Source organism: Leucopleurus acutus (genome assembly GCF_964270905.1).
Source record: "Leucopleurus acutus genome assembly, chromosome: 11".
NCBI lineage: Eukaryota > Metazoa > Chordata > Mammalia > Artiodactyla > Delphinidae > Leucopleurus > Leucopleurus acutus.
The window spans coordinates 94,000,874-94,020,695 of record NC_139152.1 but is presented as its reverse complement, the minus strand read 5'-3'; the positions used below and the strand labels follow the sequence as shown (position 1 = coordinate 94,020,695).

Below are 19,822 nucleotides of genomic sequence, written 5' to 3'. Positions count from 1 at the left end.
GATTTGGGTCCAGAGCCATCTCCCGACCTAGTGCTCTCTCTGTGTCTACTGTGTCTTCATCTGGGCATCCTTGGAACTACATGTTGTCAGTATTTTCCCCAATAATTAGGCTTATTTTTTGGATGAGCAATTAAGATGTATCCTGCCTCTCTAGCAACATTTTCAAAATTACAGATCCTTAAAGGCTTTCACCCAGCAGTTGCACTTCTAGGAATTTATCCTACAGATGAGTTACCACGTGTGCAAGGTTAGTCATGGCTGCCTCATTTTTAATAGCAAAAGGTTGGAAGCAACCTGAAAGTCCATCAGCAGGGGCCAGGGACAAATTATGGTCCATCCAAACCATGGACTACTGTGCAGCCATAAAAAATAAGATGGAGACTCCACGCACGGGTACAGAACAGTCACCAAGATAGATTGCTGTGAAGGTAGCGGGTACAGGACGTATGTCTGGTGTGCTTCCATCTGCGTGAAAGTGAAGGGAAATAGAAAGTGCATTTGCTTATGTATGTGCTCAGGGTCTCTGGGGATTCACACGAAGTTGGTGACTGCACTGTCTCTGGGGTGGTGGCTGGTGCCGGGAGACTGTTCCCTGGAGACCCTTCGTACGCTTTGAGTGCCGATTCATGTGAATATGTGACTTTTTCAAAAAGTTAAACTGAATGCAATTAAATAAACAAGAACCATAAGAAATGTATCCTCACCCTCTTGCCCAGTGCAGGAAGGGCAAGGCTACCCCCTCAAGGACCAGCCATCCTCATCCAGGCCCCTGACCGTCAGCTAATCAAGAATGCAAGCTTGGGTCTCAGGAAGGGGACCAGGTGTATCTCGGGAAATCTGACCCGTGGCCCCAGCCCTGGAGAAATGTAACCACCTCCCTGTTGTCTGGCTTGTCATCTAAATCCCTGCTCTGATATGCTTATTTCCCCTGAAACCTTCAGGGGCTTCCCCACTGACACATAACTAAAGACCCTGTCCCAGGCCCTGTTTACTGGGTCCCCTGTTGTTGAGCCACCCTTGACTGGTCGCTCTTTTCTCCACGTGCCTCCTCGCCTTCCCGCCTCCGTGCCTTTGCTCATCCTGTTCCCTCTGCCTGCTTGCCTTTCCCTCTCTAGCAATCTCCACGTGCCCAAATCCTCTCTGCCTCTCAAGGCCCAGCTCAGACCTCCCCTGCTTCTTTATCTGTTCCTCTCCATTGGCACTTAAGCCTTTTACATTGTGTCCTAGGTGTCTTGATTCCCCACTGGGCTGTGGGCTCCTTTAGGGCAAAGTCCACATCACAGCCCCTGTTTTGTTAGATGTTTGCCGAGTGGGTGAATGGTGGCTGCTCTCTTTGTGGTGGGATCGGGAGCCATGGGGGGCGGGGCCCGTTTCACATCTGTGAATGGTGGTGCCTGGCACAGGGCAGGCCCCCCCTGCAACAGGAATAACAAGTCTTATGCCCCAGGGCTTTGTGTACATTCTTTCCCTCATCCTCACAAGGACCCATGAAGTGCTGTGGTTCAACTGTGGTTCCCCCGTAGCGTGAAGAAGCAGAGCAAACATCTCGTCCAGGTCACACAGTTAGAAATAAGATTTGGACACAGGTCTGGCTGCCTCCAAAACGCCTGCATTTGATCAGCTTATTCTACCACTTCCCCGACTCATGAGTAATACTGATCCCTTGGCCCACTCTTATCAACTGCCCCACTGGCCACGGGCAATCTTACATTGTTATTTGAGTGTATTTTCTTCCCCACTGGACTGTAAGCTCTTAAGCAGTTAGAGTCTTGCCGGAGATACCCTTTGGACTTAGCACATAGAAGATGCTTGAAAGTGTATGTTTATTAACCTACTCCAATAAAGTATACAACTGGACGTACAGTGCGATGGATTTTTACCTCTGTAAATACCCGTGTAAACCACTGTCCAGATCAAGCTGTGGAACATTCCCAGCCTCTCCCTGGGGGCTCCCTGGGGCCTCCTCCATCCAGGTCATGAACCTCTGAGGTAACCACTGTTCACACCTCGTCACTACTGACTGTTTTTGACCTTTTTGCAAATAGAGTCTCATACGGGAAAACCTGTAGTGAGTCACCCAGGTTGTGTAGAGCAGTCCTTGCCCACTGTGCCACAGAAGTTCACGCTGTTTAAATATACAGTTGACCCTTGACCAGCATGGCTTTGAACTGTGTGGGTCCACTTATACGTGGCTTTTTTTCAATAAATACATACCGTGCTACATGATCCACGGTTGGTTGAATCCGAGGGGGTGGAACCACGGATACAAAGGGCTGGACTCTAAGTTATACGTGGATGTTTGAGGGTCGGCGCCCCTGACCCATTGTTGTTCAAGGTTCAGCCATCCCTGTTCATTCTGAGGATAGGCATTTGGGTTGTGTCCAGGCTTTTTCTGTTATAAACAGGCCTGCAGTGAAGCTTCTTGTTCTTGTCTGTGTGGCGCACATGGACTCCTGTGGGGTGTGCACCTGCGTGGAACGCTGACTAGCTCAACTTAGTACACGTTGGCATGGATGAAGTTCAGGCTAGGATTTCTCACTGGGCCGGAGCTGGGCTGCTTTTTTTGAGTTTTATTTTATTCATTTTTTTATACAGCAGGTTCTTATTAGTTATCCATTTTATACGCATCAGTGTATACATGTCAATCCCAATCTCCCAATTCATCCCACCACCCCCACCACCCCGCCACTTCCCCCCCTTGGTGTCCATACGTTTGTTCTCTACGTCTGTGTCTCTATTTCTGCCCTTGGAGCTGGGCTTCTTACCAAAGGGGTCCCAGGGGTCAGGGCAGGTTCAGGGATCTCAGTTTAGACAGCCTGCACCCAAGGGCTAGCGGGACTGTTGAGGGTTCCGCATCCAGAGGGGACCCGTTTGCTTAGGGCTGGGTGGGCTTTAGCTGGATGGAAAGGTGGTCTCATTAGAGGGACGCAGAGTCTAGCTAGAGAGGCGGAGCACTGGCCCATCCGTTCTCAGTTTGAGAGAAAACCGTAAAGATCAAAATTTGGCCTGGTATGTGTTGAAAAAAAAAAAAAGACTTAATTACAAGGCTGAATTAAGTAAGTGTTTGCTGAGGGATTTTGGATTACTTTGTTGTTCTCTTTTATTTCTGCACCTCCCCCCTGCCCCCAACACCAAGTGAAGGACAGATACATGATTGGATGGTTTTTCTTTCCTGTTGAGAGATTCGTGGGAACTTGACCCCAGGAGAACAGGGACAGATGTGGAACCACTAGCGTGGCTTCAGCTCGTCCGTGTTGATCGAAGGGGCGTGGAACTGAGAGATGGGACCCTGCCCCCTCGTGAGGGCATGTGATCCTTTTTCCAAAGGCTAACCAGGCAGCAGCGCCCAGCCCTTGGCTACGCTTTCCCTCTAATCTCCTCTGGAGAAGGGCCAGGCTGTGGGTTGCTGACCTGCTCTGATGTGGGTCAGCCTCCCCCAAAAGACAGCCACCCAGAAGTCCACAGAACAAACAGCCCCCAGAGACCGGAGGGCCCGTCATCCCCAGGCAACTGAAGTGAGAGCAGTGGCCAGTTCAGATTAACCGTGCTCAGGTCAAGTGCTGCTAGTGAGCTCTGCGAAGGTGGAGATTCCTCCGTGTATCTTAAATAAAAGAACCGAAACCCCTCCCAGGCTGCGTTCGTTCGTATTCCGTATTCTGGAGATGTGCGTGCGAGCGTGTTGCCAGCCCAGTTTGGCCCGTGGGTGTGTAGCAACTGCCCGAGCGAGCACTTCATGGGTGCAGCTCAAAAGGCTTTGGATCTGAAACTGATGAATGAAACTATGACCTCAGAAGATTTAAAAAAAAGAGCCAACTACCAGAGACAGGACTGGCCCGGGTCTCAGAGACCGTTGGGAGTGTGCTCTCCCAGCCTGGCTGAAGGATGCAATGATTGAAACGGGAGTGAATCATCACAGGTAACGTCATACGGTGCTGGGCCCTGTTCGCAGTGCTTTCCTCATAGTGACTTGTTTCGGTGCCGGGCCCTGTTCGCAGTGCTTTCCTCATAGTGACTTGTTTCGGTGCCGGGCCCTGTTCGCAGTGCTTTCCTTATAGTGACTTGTTTCTTCCCTACGGCTCCCTCGGAGCTAAGTGTGGCTGCAGCCCATTGTACCGCTGAGGAAGCTGCAGCAGGGAGAGGTTGTATAACTTGCCTGCAGACGCAGAGCGAGTAAGTGACGGAGCTGGAAGTCAAGTCCAGGTGTCTGACTCCAGAGCCCACGGCTCTTCAACGGCCCTTGGATATCTGGGCCCCTGACAGGACGGCAACGGCAGCGTGAGGAGCCGTTTACCAGGATTCTGTGGGCAAATGACTTTAGCTCTCCAGGCCTCTGTTTCCTCATCTGTAAACTGGGTGTATTAGTTTCCTACTGCTGCTGGTAACAAACTGCCGGAAACTTAGTGACTTAAAATGCAAACTTATTATCTTCTGGTTTTGAGGCCAGAAGTCTAAAATGTATTTCACGGGGCTAAAACCAAGGTGCTGGCAGGGCCGTGTTCCTTCCGGAGGCTCAAGGGGAGAATCTGTTTCCTTGCCTTTTCCAGCTTCTAGAGGCCACATGCATTCTTTGGCTCTCAGGGCCCTTCCTCCAGCTTCAGAGCCTCTCTTTCCCACTCCTGTAAGAACCCTTGTGATAATATCTGGCCTACTCAGATAATCTGGGATAATCTCTTTATCTCAAGATCCTTAATCACACCTGCAAGGTCCCTTTGGCCATTTAAGGTGAAATAGTCACAGGTTCAGGGGTTTAGGATGTGCACATCTTCGGGAGGCCATTATTCAGCCTTCCAGGCAGGAAATCCGTGGGAGACACGAAACAGCAAGGTGTCTCCCAAGCATGAAGCGAAATGGTCGAATAAAATCTGGGTGACGTGGTGAGATTCTCCGAAATACCTAAAGTCCAAGGCAGGTGTCTGAGTCTAGTGACTACACAGAGCTCTGTAGCTTTTCTGGAAAAGGTGGGTGTCTTCAGGAAGGGAGTCAGCCAGAGACGTCCCTCCCAGAGAAGGACGGGGCGGGGCTTGTGTTAGGGGCCGTGCGCGTTTGCATCACTCCGAGTTGTTCGCTGAGGCTTGGCTTGGTTCATCAGGCCTCGCCAGGGCCTGGTTGAATTTTACTCGAGACCCCTTACTTCCCTGTACTCCCATCCTGGGCTCTCAAGTGCCCTTCTGGCAGCTAATAGGAGGTGGAGAGGACATTCATAAACTGGAACTCCTCCCTTTTCTTGGGAGCTGGGTCTGCCCGACCCTGTTCCCTTGATCCCCTGAAGCCTGGCTTTCTGCACCCACAAGGTGCACTCTGTCCAACCTTGCGGCTTGGTGCTCCCCAAGGCCCTCTCCGGGGACCTTGATACCCCTGCCAGGATGTTCTGACTGCAATAAAACCTACTCCACTCGGCTGTCAGGAGCGCTTTGTCAACTGTAGAGTGCCACAGGCCTGCTCTGGGTACACCCCTGGCCGAGTGTCTGTCAACATATCCCCAAAGCAGTCATTCAGCAAGTACTTTTTCATCACAGTACTTGGTCCCTGCCCTCATGGAGCCCCACTTACAGGATGTTAAGGGAACAAATCTAATCACAATTATGGTCAATACCAGGGAAGACATGCCACGTGCAAACTGTAATAGGCCGTAGAAGGGGATAGCTACAAAGGCAGGTGGGAATAAAGATCTGGGGGTGTGAGGGGGGAGCAGGATAACATGCCATTCCCGGGACTTGGTACAAGGATGGTGGAGGGTGTCAAGGAGTTTTAGAGTTGGAAGGAACTGCAAAGCCCAAACATTCATTCGGTTGCCCCCTTATCCAGCCAAAGCCTGTTGAGTGCTAACCATATCCAGGCTCTGAGGTAGGTGCCGGGGATCAGAGCTACACATAAGACATGACCTCTGGCCTCCACAAGCTTGCGGGCTGGTTGGGGAGAAGACAGGGATGACTGATCACCCTTCAGAGGTTCCTTGATCAGTGCTCCTGCCAGGAGACTCCTAGCCCTGTTTGACTGGGAGCTTCCTCATGCTGGCAGAACATTGCTAGATTGTGCCAGCTGGTACAAATGTGTCTACCTTGGCAGGTCCTCACCTTCCTGTTGCTCGCACCAGGTGGACTGGGCTGTGTCCTGACGGAGGCACGTAGGACAAGTTCTTTGCCCTCGTTGGTGTGGCTCTCCACGATGGAAGATGTGTGTGAGATGGTGTGACTCAGCCTCCATCCTTTGCCCTCCGCCAGCCCATCCCTCCCTCCAGCCAAAGGTCCAGGTCCTTAGCTGAGCTCTGGATGGTGGGGAGGGGACCAAGGGACGGAGAGCTGGCAGTGTGCAGCACGTGGCTTAATGCCGGACATTCATCAGTCATCTGATTGATTCTTCTCTTCCAGGTCCCTGCTGTGTGTCTGGCACTGTGCCAGGCCTACAGAGCGTTGACTCAGGTGTGGGGAGACGGGAACACTGTCAGAACAAACCTCACGGAGCGAGCACGGTGCGGCTGGGCGGGAGTGAGTGGGCCGGCCCTCGGTGAGGCCGTGACGTTGAGGATGACCTGTGAGTGAAAGTTGTCACCCGCCACGAGGACCAGGGCAGAGGGGAGGGTGCGTTGGCACAGGGGCCAGAGCTACATGTGGAGGGACCCGGTATTGCCAGCACTTAGGGAGGGAGGCTGGGACCCAGCTGGCAGGACCCTGGGCTCTGCAGAGGAGTCAGGACTGTATCCCACCTTCAGAGCCTCACATGTTCTCAAAGGATTTCAGGTCAGGAGGCGGGGTGGGGTCATGTTTGAAAATAAGTGAAAAAATAAACCACACTGGATTCCTGCTTCCTTGAGCATCAGCCTCCCCGGAGCTCTGGAGGATGGTCCACGCCCGAGTCCCTTCTCCACCTTTCTGGAATCCAGAGCGCTCGAAATCCCAGAGGTTCTTCCTAAGCCTGCAGCAAGCTAATTTCGTGGCAAAAATCTGACCTGAATTGATGCGAGGCTAATTAGGGTCTTTAAAAATATCTCACCTTTCTCTGTGGAAGTACTGTGTGTTTGATTTTGGGGTGCCGCCCAGACCCCTCTGGGGGCGTTACTGCCTAAGCACCATATACAGCACCGTAATCCTTCCTAAAGTCTGAAAAGCTCTGAATTCCTAAGCTCATTTGGCCCAAGGGTCCTGGTTATAGCACGATGCACCCAGGAAACAACTTCGGAGACATCCAGTCCCGGCTGGGTGGTGGCGCTGAGATTCCAGCTCAGTTTCCCCGACTCAGAGCCTAGGATTGCAAGGGAGGCGGGTGAGTGAGGGCCTGGGTGTGGAGCCACCTTGCCAGTAGGTGGGCCACTGGGAGAGAGAGGCAGGACTGGGCCTTGACTGGGCTTTTGGTCTGATTCAGCCTGGGACTGCGGGCGGCGGGAGGGCAGAGGCAGAGACATTGCAGAGAAAGTTAAGAGCCATGTCATCGACTGGCTTTTTCCACTGCTTACAGCACCACTCTTTAGACCTTCTCTACCCACACATCCCTATGAGTAGAAGAACTTTGGGGGCATGCACCCCCAATATATGGAGAGTGATGAAGTTATTCTGTACTTGTATTACGTTAGTTATACTTTGTATATCATAAAACCTACACCAAAAACGGAAATCAAAGGATGAGTCAAAGATGTAATAATTTTTAAAAATTAAAAAAAAAAAAGTTTTGTTGGTGGTACAAAAACCTTTTGACTTCATGTACTTATTTTTGGAAACTGTCCTCCGATGCTCTGGGAAAGAGCCGTTTGTTTAGATACTTGGTTTTAATGGCCGCCGTCCCTGAAAAAGATCCCTGCCCAGGACATGTAGCTGCACACAGAGGAAATGCATCATTGGCTTTTTTTCTAAATCGGGTTACTCATTTTTCCATCCCATCCACTGTGTACGCAGAGGATTTGTTGAAATTTGGCTAGTACATTTCCATCCTCCCTGATGCCAATCAGATGTTCTTGTGAACTAAATGGAAGGTATTTTAAAGTTCTTAACACATGAGTCCAAAACCCACTCAAATGCTTTGGAAATTTTTAAACAGATTAGAAAATTCTGTTACGTAGGCTTTTAGGAGCTCAGATATGAGCGTTTTTGTAAGTTACAGACATACTGTTTTTGGTGATAAAATCCTACAACAGGAGAAGCATTTTCACATATACTTTTCCAGAAAGCTCTGCCCTAACTGAGGTTTCTTTCGAAGAGCAGTTCCTTTCTCATTCATTGTGATAACATGCCTTTCCTGTGAAGGGACATATTAAATATGCCTTAGGATGTTTTTGAAACATCCCTGGGAAGCATCTCTCTGGTAACCAGTGGTCATAGGAAAAAATGGGGAATTGGAACTTTTTTTTTTTGGTAAAAGAAAGATGTGTTGGGCTTCCCTGGTGGCGCAGTGGTTGAGAGTCCGCCTGCTGATGCAGGGGACACGGGTCCGTGCCCCGGTCCGGGAAGATCCCACATGCGGTGGAGCGGCTGGGCCCGTGAGCCATGGCCGCTGAGCCTGCGCGTCCGGAGCCTGTGCTCCGCAACGGGAGAGGCCACGGCAGTGAGAGGCCTGCGTACTGCAAAAAAAAAAAAAAAAAAAAAGATGTGTTGAGCTCCGTTGTTAGGTTTGAGAAATCTTTCTGATTGCATTTCTACAAGATAATCAGTAAATCTCTGATACAATTTCCTGAGTGACTGCCCATCTCTTTACAAATTTGGTGGAAAATTCTACTGTTCTACAGTCTAAAGCTTTTTATTGTGGAAAATTTCTAACACAAGTAGAGTGCATAGTATTGATAGAATGCATTTCTACCCGTCAGTCACTCAGCTGCAACAGTTAGCAACATCTGGCAATCTTGTTGCATCTGTCCCTCTCCCCCTTTTCAAAGAGCAAAAGCCCAGATGTCATGTTCTTTTTTGCCCTTAAGTAGTTCACTGTACATCTCTTCTTAATAAGAACCCTTTACAAACTTTTAAATTTTGAAATAATTATAGGCTCACAGGAAGTGGCAAAAATAGTATGTAGAGTCCCATGTACCTTTTTCCCCCCAATGGTGACATCTCAAATTACTGTAGGACAGTATCAAAACCAGGACATGGACATTAGTACAGTACTGTTAACTAGACGAGAGACCTTATTCAGTTTTCACTGTTCTTATGTGTGTGTAGTTCTATGCAGTTTTGTCTCCTGTAGACCCCTGTAGCCGCCACCACTATCAAGATACAAAGTATCTCACCGCCTGGAGGGAACTCCCTGTGTTACCCTCTGGGTATCTGTGCGCCCACTTTCCTTGCTGCCTCCGCCAACCACTAATCTGTTTTCCATCTTTATAGATCTCTCATCTTGAGAATGTTATATAAACGGAATCGGGCAGTATGTGATCTTTTGAGACTGGCTATTTTCACTAAACATAGTGCCCTGAGATCTGTTTGGACTGTTGCCTGTGTCAATAGTTTGTTCCTTTTTGTTGCTGGGTAGTATTCCATGGTCTGGATAGAGCAGAGTTTAACCTTTCGCCCGTTGAAGGACGTTTGGACTGTTTCCATGTTTTGAGGATTACAAACACAGCTGCTGTGAACATTTGTGTATACGTTTTTGGGTGAATGTACAATCATATCTCTAGGATAAATGTCTAAAAGTGATTACTGGGTTGTATGGTAGGTGCATGTTAGTTTTACAGGAAACTGCTAAACTCTCTTCCAGAGCCACTCAGCCATTTTATACTCCCACCAGGAACGTATGTGAGAGCCAGTTTCTCTGCATCCTCACCAGCATTTGATGTCACTGTTTCGTATTTATATGTGGGTAGTGATATCTCATTGTGGTTTTAGTTTGCATTTCCCTAATTGCTAACGTTGAACAGCTATTTATGTGTTGGCCACGATCCTTCTTGAGTGAAATGTCTATTCATGTCTTTTGCCCATTTTCTGATTGGATTGTTTGGGTTTTTTTTGGTTTGTTTTCTTTTTTTACTGTTGAGCTTTGAGCATTCTTCCTATACTCTGTATTCTAGGTGCTGGTGTGTTGGGTATGTGGCTGGAAGATACTTTCTTCCACTATGTGGCTTGTCTTTTCATCCTCTTCACAGAGCCACAGCATGAAAGTTGTTACTTTTAGTGAAGTCCAGTCAGTTTTTCCTTTTACAGGGTCATGCTTTTGGTGTCAAGTCTAAGAACACTTCGCCTAGCCCTAGGTTTCAAAGATTTTCTCCTGGGTCTTCTAAAAGTTTTGTAGTCTTACACTTTACATTTAAATCCATGATGCGTTTTGAATTAATTTTTGTATATGGTATAGGGTTTAGGTTAAGGTTCTTTTTCTTTTTTGCTTCTGGATATCCAGTTGTTCCAGCACTATTTATTAAAAAGATTATTCTTCCTCCATTGATAAGGACTTTTATTTTTACATACCGACCATGCACCTAACAAAATCGGCAAGAATTCCTGTGTGCCGTGTATTTCAAAGAGGTCTTCTTTTAATCATTGGTTTGTTCGCACCAGGACCCAGCAAGGTCTAGTAGACGTTGCATTTAGTTGTAATGTCTCCTTGGCTTTGTTCTGTAACAGCCCCGCAGCCACCTTTGTTTATAAGCCCCTAACTCCTGGGAGAAGCCAGGTCATTTGTCCTATAGACCGTCCCGTGGTCTGGCTTTGGCTGCTACTTCCTGGGGGTATCATCTGTTTTGGTACCCTCTGTATTTCCTGGATACTGGTGGTTAGTTCTCGTGACTTGTTTTGATTCCAGTTCACTTCTGGGGTGAGGGTCCTTCCTAGGTGGTGCTGTGTGCTGCCTGTGCACCTCACTAGGGGGCTCCACACCTCTGGCTGCCCCTCTGTAGTGATGTTGACCTTGACTGTGGGTTTGGAGGGTGCTGCCTGCTCCATCCCTTATCAGGTTCCCCATCAGCCTCTCACTTAGCGGTTTCATCATCCACTGATGATCTGTATCTATGCCCATTATTTGTGTCAGGAGTTGCAAAATGGTCATTTTTTTGGTCGCGTTCTGTCTCCATTTACTAATGGGCTTGTGTACAGCGGAACACTCCCCCGACAATGACGTCGTTACCCTCAAATGTTATAGATGAAGCAGCTGAAGCTCTGAGAGGTGAAGTCAGGCCAGCAGGCGGTGGAGTCCGGCAGGAGCTCGGCTTGGTGACTTCACAGCTGGAGCTCGGTTATGCTCCATAGAGACTCTGCCCCAAAGTCCCTGCCGCTTCAAAGCCTACCCCACCCCTCTCCCCAGCCTTGGCCAAGGCAGTTGGTGCTTCCTCGGGGTCCCCTGGGTGCTCGGCACTCACCCTTGTGCAGTGCGGTGGGGTAAGTAAGGCCTCTGGGTACCCCTGTTGCATCGAGCAGGCGTGTAGAGGAGCCGTGAGTCCTTGAGGCCGAGGCCGGGTCTCCCATGCCCAGCACAGCACCCAGAGGCCTCCGGATGTGTTTGTTGGAAAGATGACTCCAGTGTCTCCCCTCAGGCTCTCTGCCTGACCCTGGCAGAAGTTTAACGTTCAGTCGATTAAGAAAATACAGGGGACCTGCCAGAGCATCTGGGGTTCTGAGCTGCATCCGTGTATCCCCCCCTCTGGCATGTGTGTGCCGCATTGAAGAAAGGCAGCCGGGGGGGTGGGGGAGGCTTTTCCCTGGGGAGCAAACTCCCACTTCTCCCAGGTCCGGGGCTCCACCGGGCCAGTGTCCTGCTCACCTGTGGGACCCAGGCAGGCAGAGGTCCTTTCCAGGTAGGTGCCCGTCCCGAGTGTGAAAGGATGGGACCCCAGTGTACATCCTCTGCCACCAGCACCCACACTCTGTGAACTTTGCGGGGTCTAGTGCCGTGAGCTGCCTGGGGTCCTGGGAACAGGGCGAGCTCTGGGAGACAGCCTTCCAGGAGCTGCCTTCACCTGCCTCTCTGGGTGCCGGGGACCCTGCATCTGTAAGTCAGAGCATTGTCTGAAGTATTTTGGGGGGTTATTATGAAAACCCTCAAGTCATTTGGTGCTACCCCAGGAAGCTGTAAAACCCAGTTTCACATCATTTTTCTCATCTCTAAGATGTAGATAGTGTTGCTTACTTCAGAATTGCTGTGAGAGAAAGCATGAGATCATGCTGGGGAAAATGGTTTGCAAACAGCGAGGGCCGCCCGAGAGTGAAGTAAACGGTTTGTATATCACAGGGCCCCCAGTACGAAACATGGCCAGCGTGGGTCGGGCCGCCGGAGTGCTCGCCCAGGTTGTGGCTTCCCCTCCTGGGAAGTACCTCCCTCGCCTTCCTGCAAGAAGAAGTCAGGGCCCTGGTGAGACGGCCGTGACCCCTGTCCTGGAAGAGGGCTCTGGAGCCCGAGGGCAGCTCATCCACGGCCCGGGTTGGTAGACAGTAGGCACCTAAAACGTGTTATAGGACCTGGGTTTAAGTCCAGCGTCTAATTTGGGGGCAAGTCACCTGCCCTCTCTTGAGTGGACTTCTTGGGAACCGGATGACCTACATAAGGAGGGCACTTGAGTGTGAGGAAGCAGAGTCCCAGCAAGAAACGGGGCGGAGCCTTCATCAGCTCCCACAAGCTACATAGATGCCCTGGAGGGTTACCTGTGGTGCGGGTTAGGGTGGGGTCAGAGCTCAACCGTCTCCCCTCTGGGGAGTCTGTACAGGGCCTTCTCAACACTGCCGTTAGTAGAGGACACAACAGCCTTTGACACACCCGGCCCTTGCTCAGAAGGAGAAGGTTGGGGAGTATTTGTACTTCCTGAAGCCCCCCCTCCCATTTCCTTGTGTTTGTTCATTTAATTTGGGATGACAGACAAAGATGATGATTTACAACCCAAATCTTCTTTTTCTGGAAATATTTCTGGCACTGCTTTTCAGTTTTGCAACCATACTTACAGGAGCTATTCTTAGACTTGTCCCTGTGTCTCTTTTTCAAAGCACCACCAGTCTTTATATAGGCACCTTCTCCAGTTTTGAGTTTCTTTATATAGATGACGTCTCCAGTTTTGAGTTTTTAATCTAGATTCTTCTCTTGGTTGGTGTGTTATAGATCATTTATTTTTATAGGAAAATAGCAATATAGAGGGCTCTCCTGGGGTAATAACTTACAGCTGAGAGCAGACATGGCTCAGATGGGGGCAGAAGCGTGGGGAGATGGTGGGCAAAGAACCTCTTCTTCATTGTGGGGTCATGGTGCACCCCAGGAAGGCCCAGGGAAACCTCCCGTTGGTGTCAGAATGTTTTGGCTGAGAATATCAGCTCAGACTGGGAAGGCACTGGGAGAGGCCATCTGGGCTGACCTCAGGGTTCAGGCTGAGATGGTTGGGTTTGGGGGTTTGGCCATTTTCTGGGTCAGGCAGTGGGGACCCTCTGGGCCCAGTGAGCCCGTGCAGACACACGGCTGGTTGGGGTGGAGCTGAGACATGAGCCCCGGTCAGGGCTCTTTCGACTCTCACCTTTGCATCTGTTTGCATCAGTGGTTGGTTGGTCCCCTGGTCCATTGCAGGTTAGTCTTCCAGGGCCTCTGTTGCCAGGAGGCTCCGTGGCCCCAGGACGGCGTGCCTAACCTGTCAACAGGTGGCAGCACTGAAAGGCACTTCTGTCAGGGCCTTGGGTCTCGGAAGCTCGCGGATGCAGGAGTGGCCAGCCCTCCCAAGAGCAGTTCCGGGTGGTTCTGACAGAATGGCTTTGCTCTTTGAGAGCGGTTCTAGCCCCCGGCCAGCATTGGTCCCTGTTTGTAAACTTGCCAGGAGATCCCTCACAACAGCTCTTCCCATAACATCTGGGTTACCATCCAGCGTGAAACCATTAATTTGTTGCCACCAGGAAGTGCGGGGCTGACATGACAGCCCACCTGGGGTAACTGCCTGGGACCCTGGAGTGCCATCCTTTGTCCCGCCCACTCCCATCTCTCCCACCCAGAATCTTCCTTTAGGCCAGCTTCCTCAACTCTGTTCTTTGCTTCTCTCTGAAGTACCTCAAATTCCTTTTGGAATAAGTTGTGAAAATCAATAGATAATAAAATAAATGTTACAAATGGCCTTGGTGCTCAGCTCGGTGCTGGGGATTTAAAGATGGAAAAGTGGTCTTGCCTCGAAGAGTAGGTAGACTTAGGAGGATAAACGCGAGCAAATGACAGAACTGCGTGTTACGTAGAACAACAGAGGCGGGTGAAATGCGTGGAAGTACCTGACTGGGGAAGGTGAACGGGACAGGCTTTTAGGAAGAGTGATACATGAGCTAAATTAAAAGGTGAGCAGTTTGTTGGTGGGGAAGGGCCGCAAAGTCTCCAGAACGGCACAGCTGGTTGGTGAGGAGTGGATGTTAGCCATTAGGGAAACTGGGGAGAAATGGCAAAGAAGAGACACATACCCGTAGAGGGGATGCCTCAGTGCTAACGTGATCTTGCTAGACCCGGAGGTGTAAAGATGGGCGGAGCCAGCAGGTAATTACTGAGCACCTGCTGTGTGCCCACCCTGTTCCAAGTGCCAGAGATCCAGCCGTGAGCAGAGCGGGGCCCCTGCCCTCAGGGAGCTTGTGTCTGCTGCAGGAGGTAGTTAATGAACATGTGAGTAAGGTACAGTTTGTCAGATGGAGTCAGACGGTAATGAGTGCTCTGGAGAGAAATGAAGCAAAGCCAAGTGGTCAGGAGCGCCTGGGGTGAGGGAGGGTTTGCCACATTTGAGCAGGTGGTCAGGGCAGAGGCCTAAAGGAAGTGTGGGAGTGAGTTGTGTGGCTGGGCAGAGACAGCCAGTGCAAAGGCCCTGTGGCAGGAGCAGGCTTGGCGTGTCCAAGAAACAGCAGGAGGCCAGTGTGGCTGGAGGGAAGGATCGAGATGGGAATTGTGATGAGATCAGAGAGCACGGAGGGCCCGTGTGCTCTGTAAGGACAGCAGCTTATACTCCAACGGAGATGGGAGCTGTTGGAGGGTTTTGAGCAGAGGAGGGACCCAATCTGGCTAACATCTTAGAAGGTTCACAGGGCTGCCGTGTGGGGATGGTGTGGGCAAGGGCAGAAGCAGAGAGATCGGTCAGGAGCCTGTTCCATTAATCCAGGGGAGACGTGCTGGGGGCTGGAGTGAGACGTGGTCAGGGTCTGGTCACATTTTGAAAGTGGAAGTAGAGACCTGGAAGGTTCTTTCCAACACCGCCACTGACGCTTGGAAGGAGGCTAACGTTGCGGTTCCCTCTCTCTAGGCTAGCTCATCGCTTACCCCGAGGGTTTCTCTCAGGAAGCCCCCTGCTGCCGGGCACCATGACTGTGAGGGGGGCCGCACTGGCCCCAGATCCAGCGTCGCCCACAACAGCAGCAGCCTCGCCCAGTGTCTCCGTGATGCCCGAAGGCAGCCCCACAGCTATGGAGCAGCCTGTGTTCCTGATGACAACCGCCGCTCAGGCCATCTCTGGCTTCTTCGTTTGGACGGCCCTGCTCATCACCTGCCACCAGGTACCCAGGCCGGGCAGGAGCCCCTGAGCCAGTGAGCCCCAGCCCTCTAGGGAGGTCCTAAAAGGTTTGTTGTCCAACAGAGTATGAGTTAGGCCAGGCCAGGCTACACTGCAGTAAAAAATAAGCCCGAAATCTCAGGGGCTTCACCCGGGGGAGTCAGGTTCCTGCTCAGTCAGCCCAGTGCAGGTCAGTTTCCGTTCTGTGGCTCCAGCATCTTGCAGCTTTTAAGACATCATCCATCTGACAGCTGTGGGGAGGGGCGTGTGCAGAAAGCACTCTGGGTGTTTAACTTTCTCAACCAGAAATGGCCCACTTCCAAGGGCCAGAACTGGTCATGTGTCTAGCCTAAACTGCAGGGGAGCCTGGGAACTGTTCAGGGGCACAGGATGGCAGTGACCCCTTTGCAGATGAGAAAATTGACACCCAGAGAGGGAGGAGGGAGGGGAACTAGCCTAGTCACGTACAGGTTGGTGGTGGAGCTGGGATAGAAGTCAAGTCTCACGTCCCCCTGTGCTCGCTGTCCCCGGGGAGGCTGCCATGGGCTGGGATGTGCCTTGGCTGCCCCAGGAAGAAGGTTTGAAGGTTGCCAAGCGAAGAGGGGAGGCTGAGCCTGTTCGGGTCCCAGTGTTCCCCGTCCCTTCTAGAACTCGACTGCTTCCAAGGTGGTTGGCTCACAGCAGATGGGGAATACTTTGTTCTCTTCCTCCCAAGCCCAGGGCTCGGCTGGGCCAAGCATGAAGTCATGGGAGCGGAGACGAGAGACTCTGGCTGCTGGGACTGTGCATCGTGGTTAGAGCAGTTCTTGGCACTTGTATGCAGCTTTTTTTTTTCTCCTGCTTTCTAAAAACCACATTGCATTCTCCCAACTTCCCAGCAAGGCAGGCAGCACTGCACCTGTTCAACAGATGGGAAAATGAGACAGGCCATCACTGCAGCCATTCAGCCAGGAAGTGCTCCCACCTTCTGTGAAAGTGAGGGTCCCGTCCCTCCCACCCTCTACACCATAAGTTAGTTAAGGGACGGGGTGGGGTGGGCGACCACCTGGACGCCTGTGTGTTAGCTCCATGCCCCAGGGGCCAGGTGTTTAGAAAGGCCAGGCGGCGGAGGGACACGCACACGCGTGTTAATAGCCTCCTCTGCACCAGGCACCCAGTTCCCAAACCTGGCCGTGCACACGGGTCCCCAGGGAGCTTGTCACAGCTGTGGATGCCGGCACATCCCTGGCTGATGTGCACGGTCTTGGGCGTGGCCTCGTGGCCGGTGTCTGTGTGGTGGCCCTGGCGCCACCACGCGCAGCCTGCAAGCTTCACGCGCCCTGTGGTTGATGCTCCCACAGCCTCACGACGGAAGTTTTGTGTCATCACACTTTACAGAGGAGGACGCCAAGCCTCAGGGTTGAGTATCTTGGTCCCAGCGCTCGTGAGGACGGAGCTAGACACGGGCTGGTCTCCTCCTTCTGTGGAGCAGGCGGGCCAAGGCGGGCCGTGGGCCCTGACTGACCCGGCCCCTCTGCCCCCAGATCTACATGCACCTGCGCTGCTATAGCTGCCCCAACGAGCAGCGCTACATCGTCCGCATCCTCTTCATCGTGCCCATCTACGCCTTCGACTCCTGGCTCAGCCTCCTCTTCTTCACCAACGACCAGTACTATGTGTACTTCGGCACCGTGCGCGACTGCTATGAGGGTGAGGACAGCGCGAGCGGCGCCGGGAGGGCCAGGGGAGGGGGGTGCAGAGCTGGGCCAGGGGCTGTGCACCCACCTAGTCTGGGTGTCCCAGCTTCCTCCCTGAGGGGCCAGCCGTCACTTCTTGAACCCCTTCATGGTTTCCATCCAGGTACCAGCACACATGTAGCCAGCGTCTCATCTGCTGAGGCGCTTTTGATGTGGCCCCCAAACACCTCCACAGATACCTGGGAGCAGGGACCCTCCACCTGTGTCTCATTTCTCAGTGCCGGCATCTCTGATGGGGGAGTGGGCAGCAAATAAGTGGTCCATTTGTAGGTAGAAGCCCCAGGTACAGACGGGTAAGGGGCTTATCCAGGGGTCCGTGGTAAGGTGGTAGCAGGACTGGACCTCCCTCCCCATGTGTCTTAATTCTGAGGGCTTTGTCCCTGGAGGAGCCTGTGCTACTGGGACAGGTGACTCGCTGCCTTTCAGGGGGCAGTTCTCGTGTGTGGTGTGAAAGCACCACCCGCTCCTATACCGAGTTGCGAGCACCGGCCAGGCCCTGTGCTGGGCCCTGAGCAAGCCCGCCCTCAACCTGCCTGCTCTCCGGACATCTGTGCCACCTCAACTGTCAGCACAAGGAGACAGGGACGCTCTCTCCCAGTGGCCCTGGCCTGGGGTGGGCAGGGAGCAGCGTCTTAGAGAATGAGTCAGCGTCCGCCATGTCGTACCGTGGATGAGCGTTCGTTCTGGGCAGAGAGGAGTCCCAGCGTGCTGGGCTGGGAGGTGCTGGGAGCTGTGCAGGGGGCCGGCCACAGCCAGAGGAGAGACCAGCAGCTGGAGGGCATGGCCATGGGAGCAGGGACGGGGACATACAAAGCCTTGTGGGACATAGAGGGAAACTTAGATTTTCTTTTTACTGGTGATACACAAAAATACGATGTGATTGGAAACTGCAGTTTAGAAAATCTCCAGGTGGTGGGTGGGTGAAGGGGAGGGGGTGGCCAGAGGCCCCAAGACAAGTCACAGGCCAGCGATGCTTTGGCCTGTACCCAAAGAGGCCAGCAGGGATGGGAAGGAGGGCCCTTGAATTCAAGACCCCTGCTCTGATGCCCACCCTCCTCTCATGGTCCTGCGTTTTCCTGTTTTCTCCCCGTACCTGCACTGTTGGTTTTGGGTAGAGTGACCAGACCTGGTATTCCTTATGCCGAGGCCCGGCAGCTCTGACCACGACTGGTTATTTGCTTCCCAGACCCCAGAGGGCTTTGCCCCAGCCCTGGGCTCAGTGGATATTGGGGTGCAGCATGCTCATCCCCAAAGAAGCTAGAGTCTCTCTTCTTGTCCCACTTTGAACCTGAGGACTCGCAGGGCACAGGAAATGCCTTTGGACTTGGCGAGGGAATGCAGGCACCTGACAGGCACAGACTGCGCCCCACCAGCCCTGCGATCACATTGACCCCTTTTCCCGCCCACCCGGCACATCAGTTTCCCCAGTGGCTGCAGAGCCTCCTCCTTCATCTTGCCTCCAGCATCTCCTCGGAAAGGCCTCCCCGTCGCTCCCACTCCCAGCCCCCTGTCCGAGTCCTCTCGGCCTCACCGCGGTTTGCAGTTAAGCTCAGACAGCCTGCGAGCCCGGTTTGCTCCGTCTCCCTCGTGGACTGTCAGCTCCATGAGAGCAGGAATGGGCGGAGAGCCTGTGCGACAGAGCCAGGCACGTGATGGGTGCTCACTCCTTCTGCATCTTTCGAATGAATAAGGGACTTTATTGAACACCTGCTGCATGCCTTGCGTTCGCCCACGTGGGGCCTCATTGAATCCCCAGGCTGGCCCGGCTCTGTCAGGTGAGAACACTGCGGCCAGGCGGGGACCTGCTCAGGGCATAACTGGGGCTCTAGCGCCTGGTGTTCCTGGAAGCAGTGGAGTCCCCAGGGAGACCTTTGGGCAGCTGGGGAGCTGTAAAGGCTGAGGTTGGGGAAGGTGGGGCTGAGAACCCTTTTCCGTTCAGCTGCCAGCCTTGCCCGGTGCTCAGGAGCAGCCAGTGCCGACTGGTTTCTTGAGAAGCAAAGAGCTGATCCCTGCTGGGGGCGGAGGTGGGGGGTGTCTCCTATGTGATGGGGGGCAAGTATAGGCTCCTTTCTCTCCTGGGCCCTGAAGTCTGGGGCGCATGGCAGAAGGGGGGCACCGCCGGAGCCTCCACACCATCCTCACTCCAGGCCTCAGAGGCAGCAGATGGTTGGTAGCTCCCCCAACCCCAGAAGCCCTTTTGTTCAGGCCCTGCCTGTCCCAACTTTCCTCCCAGCCACGTAAAGTTCCTCCCGGGAAGCCTGCTGCCCTGCAAAGCACATCTCCTAGCAACGCTATTATCCGCTTGGCCTCTCCGAGGGAGTTTACAAACAGCACAGCAGCTGCTGTGAAGTTCAGGCTGCCCCCGAGTTCACCAGCTTGCAGTGTCTGAGTCAGTGGGCTTGGCCCTGGCCTGGCCAGCTCGAGCACCTCTGCTCTGTCTCGGACCCTCCCCTTTTGTGGTCTTATCTGCAGCTGCCAGCAAGAGCTTCCCCTGTAGAGTTGGTGATGGGGTGTGTCCCTTACACTTCAAAGAGAAGCCCCCCTCCCCGTTCATTCCTCCTCCCACCCTTCCTCCTCAGTGTCCCAACGCCTGGAGCCAGCCCGTCCCATCCCGCAGGCCAGGTCAGAGCCAGACTCTCTGCCGGGCATCGCAGGGACATTTGCTTTTCTTTTTAACAAAATTAAAACAACTAAAATTTTA

General features: G+C 52.6%; 1 protein-coding gene across 1 annotated transcript in view; it reads left to right on the top strand.

Moving 5' to 3' along the window:
* TMEM184B (transmembrane protein 184B) overlaps positions 1-19,822 on the top strand; it is a 47,614-nt gene that overhangs the window by 9,538 nt on the left and 18,254 nt on the right. Inside the window, exons 2-3 of the mRNA XM_082849829.1 lie at positions 15,140-15,389; positions 16,909-17,074. Of these exons, the coding sequence (XP_082705955.1) occupies positions 15,198-15,389; positions 16,909-17,074 (358 nt within the window). The 5' untranslated portion in view covers positions 15,140-15,197. The remainder of the gene's footprint in view (positions 1-15,139; positions 15,390-16,908; positions 17,075-19,822) is intronic.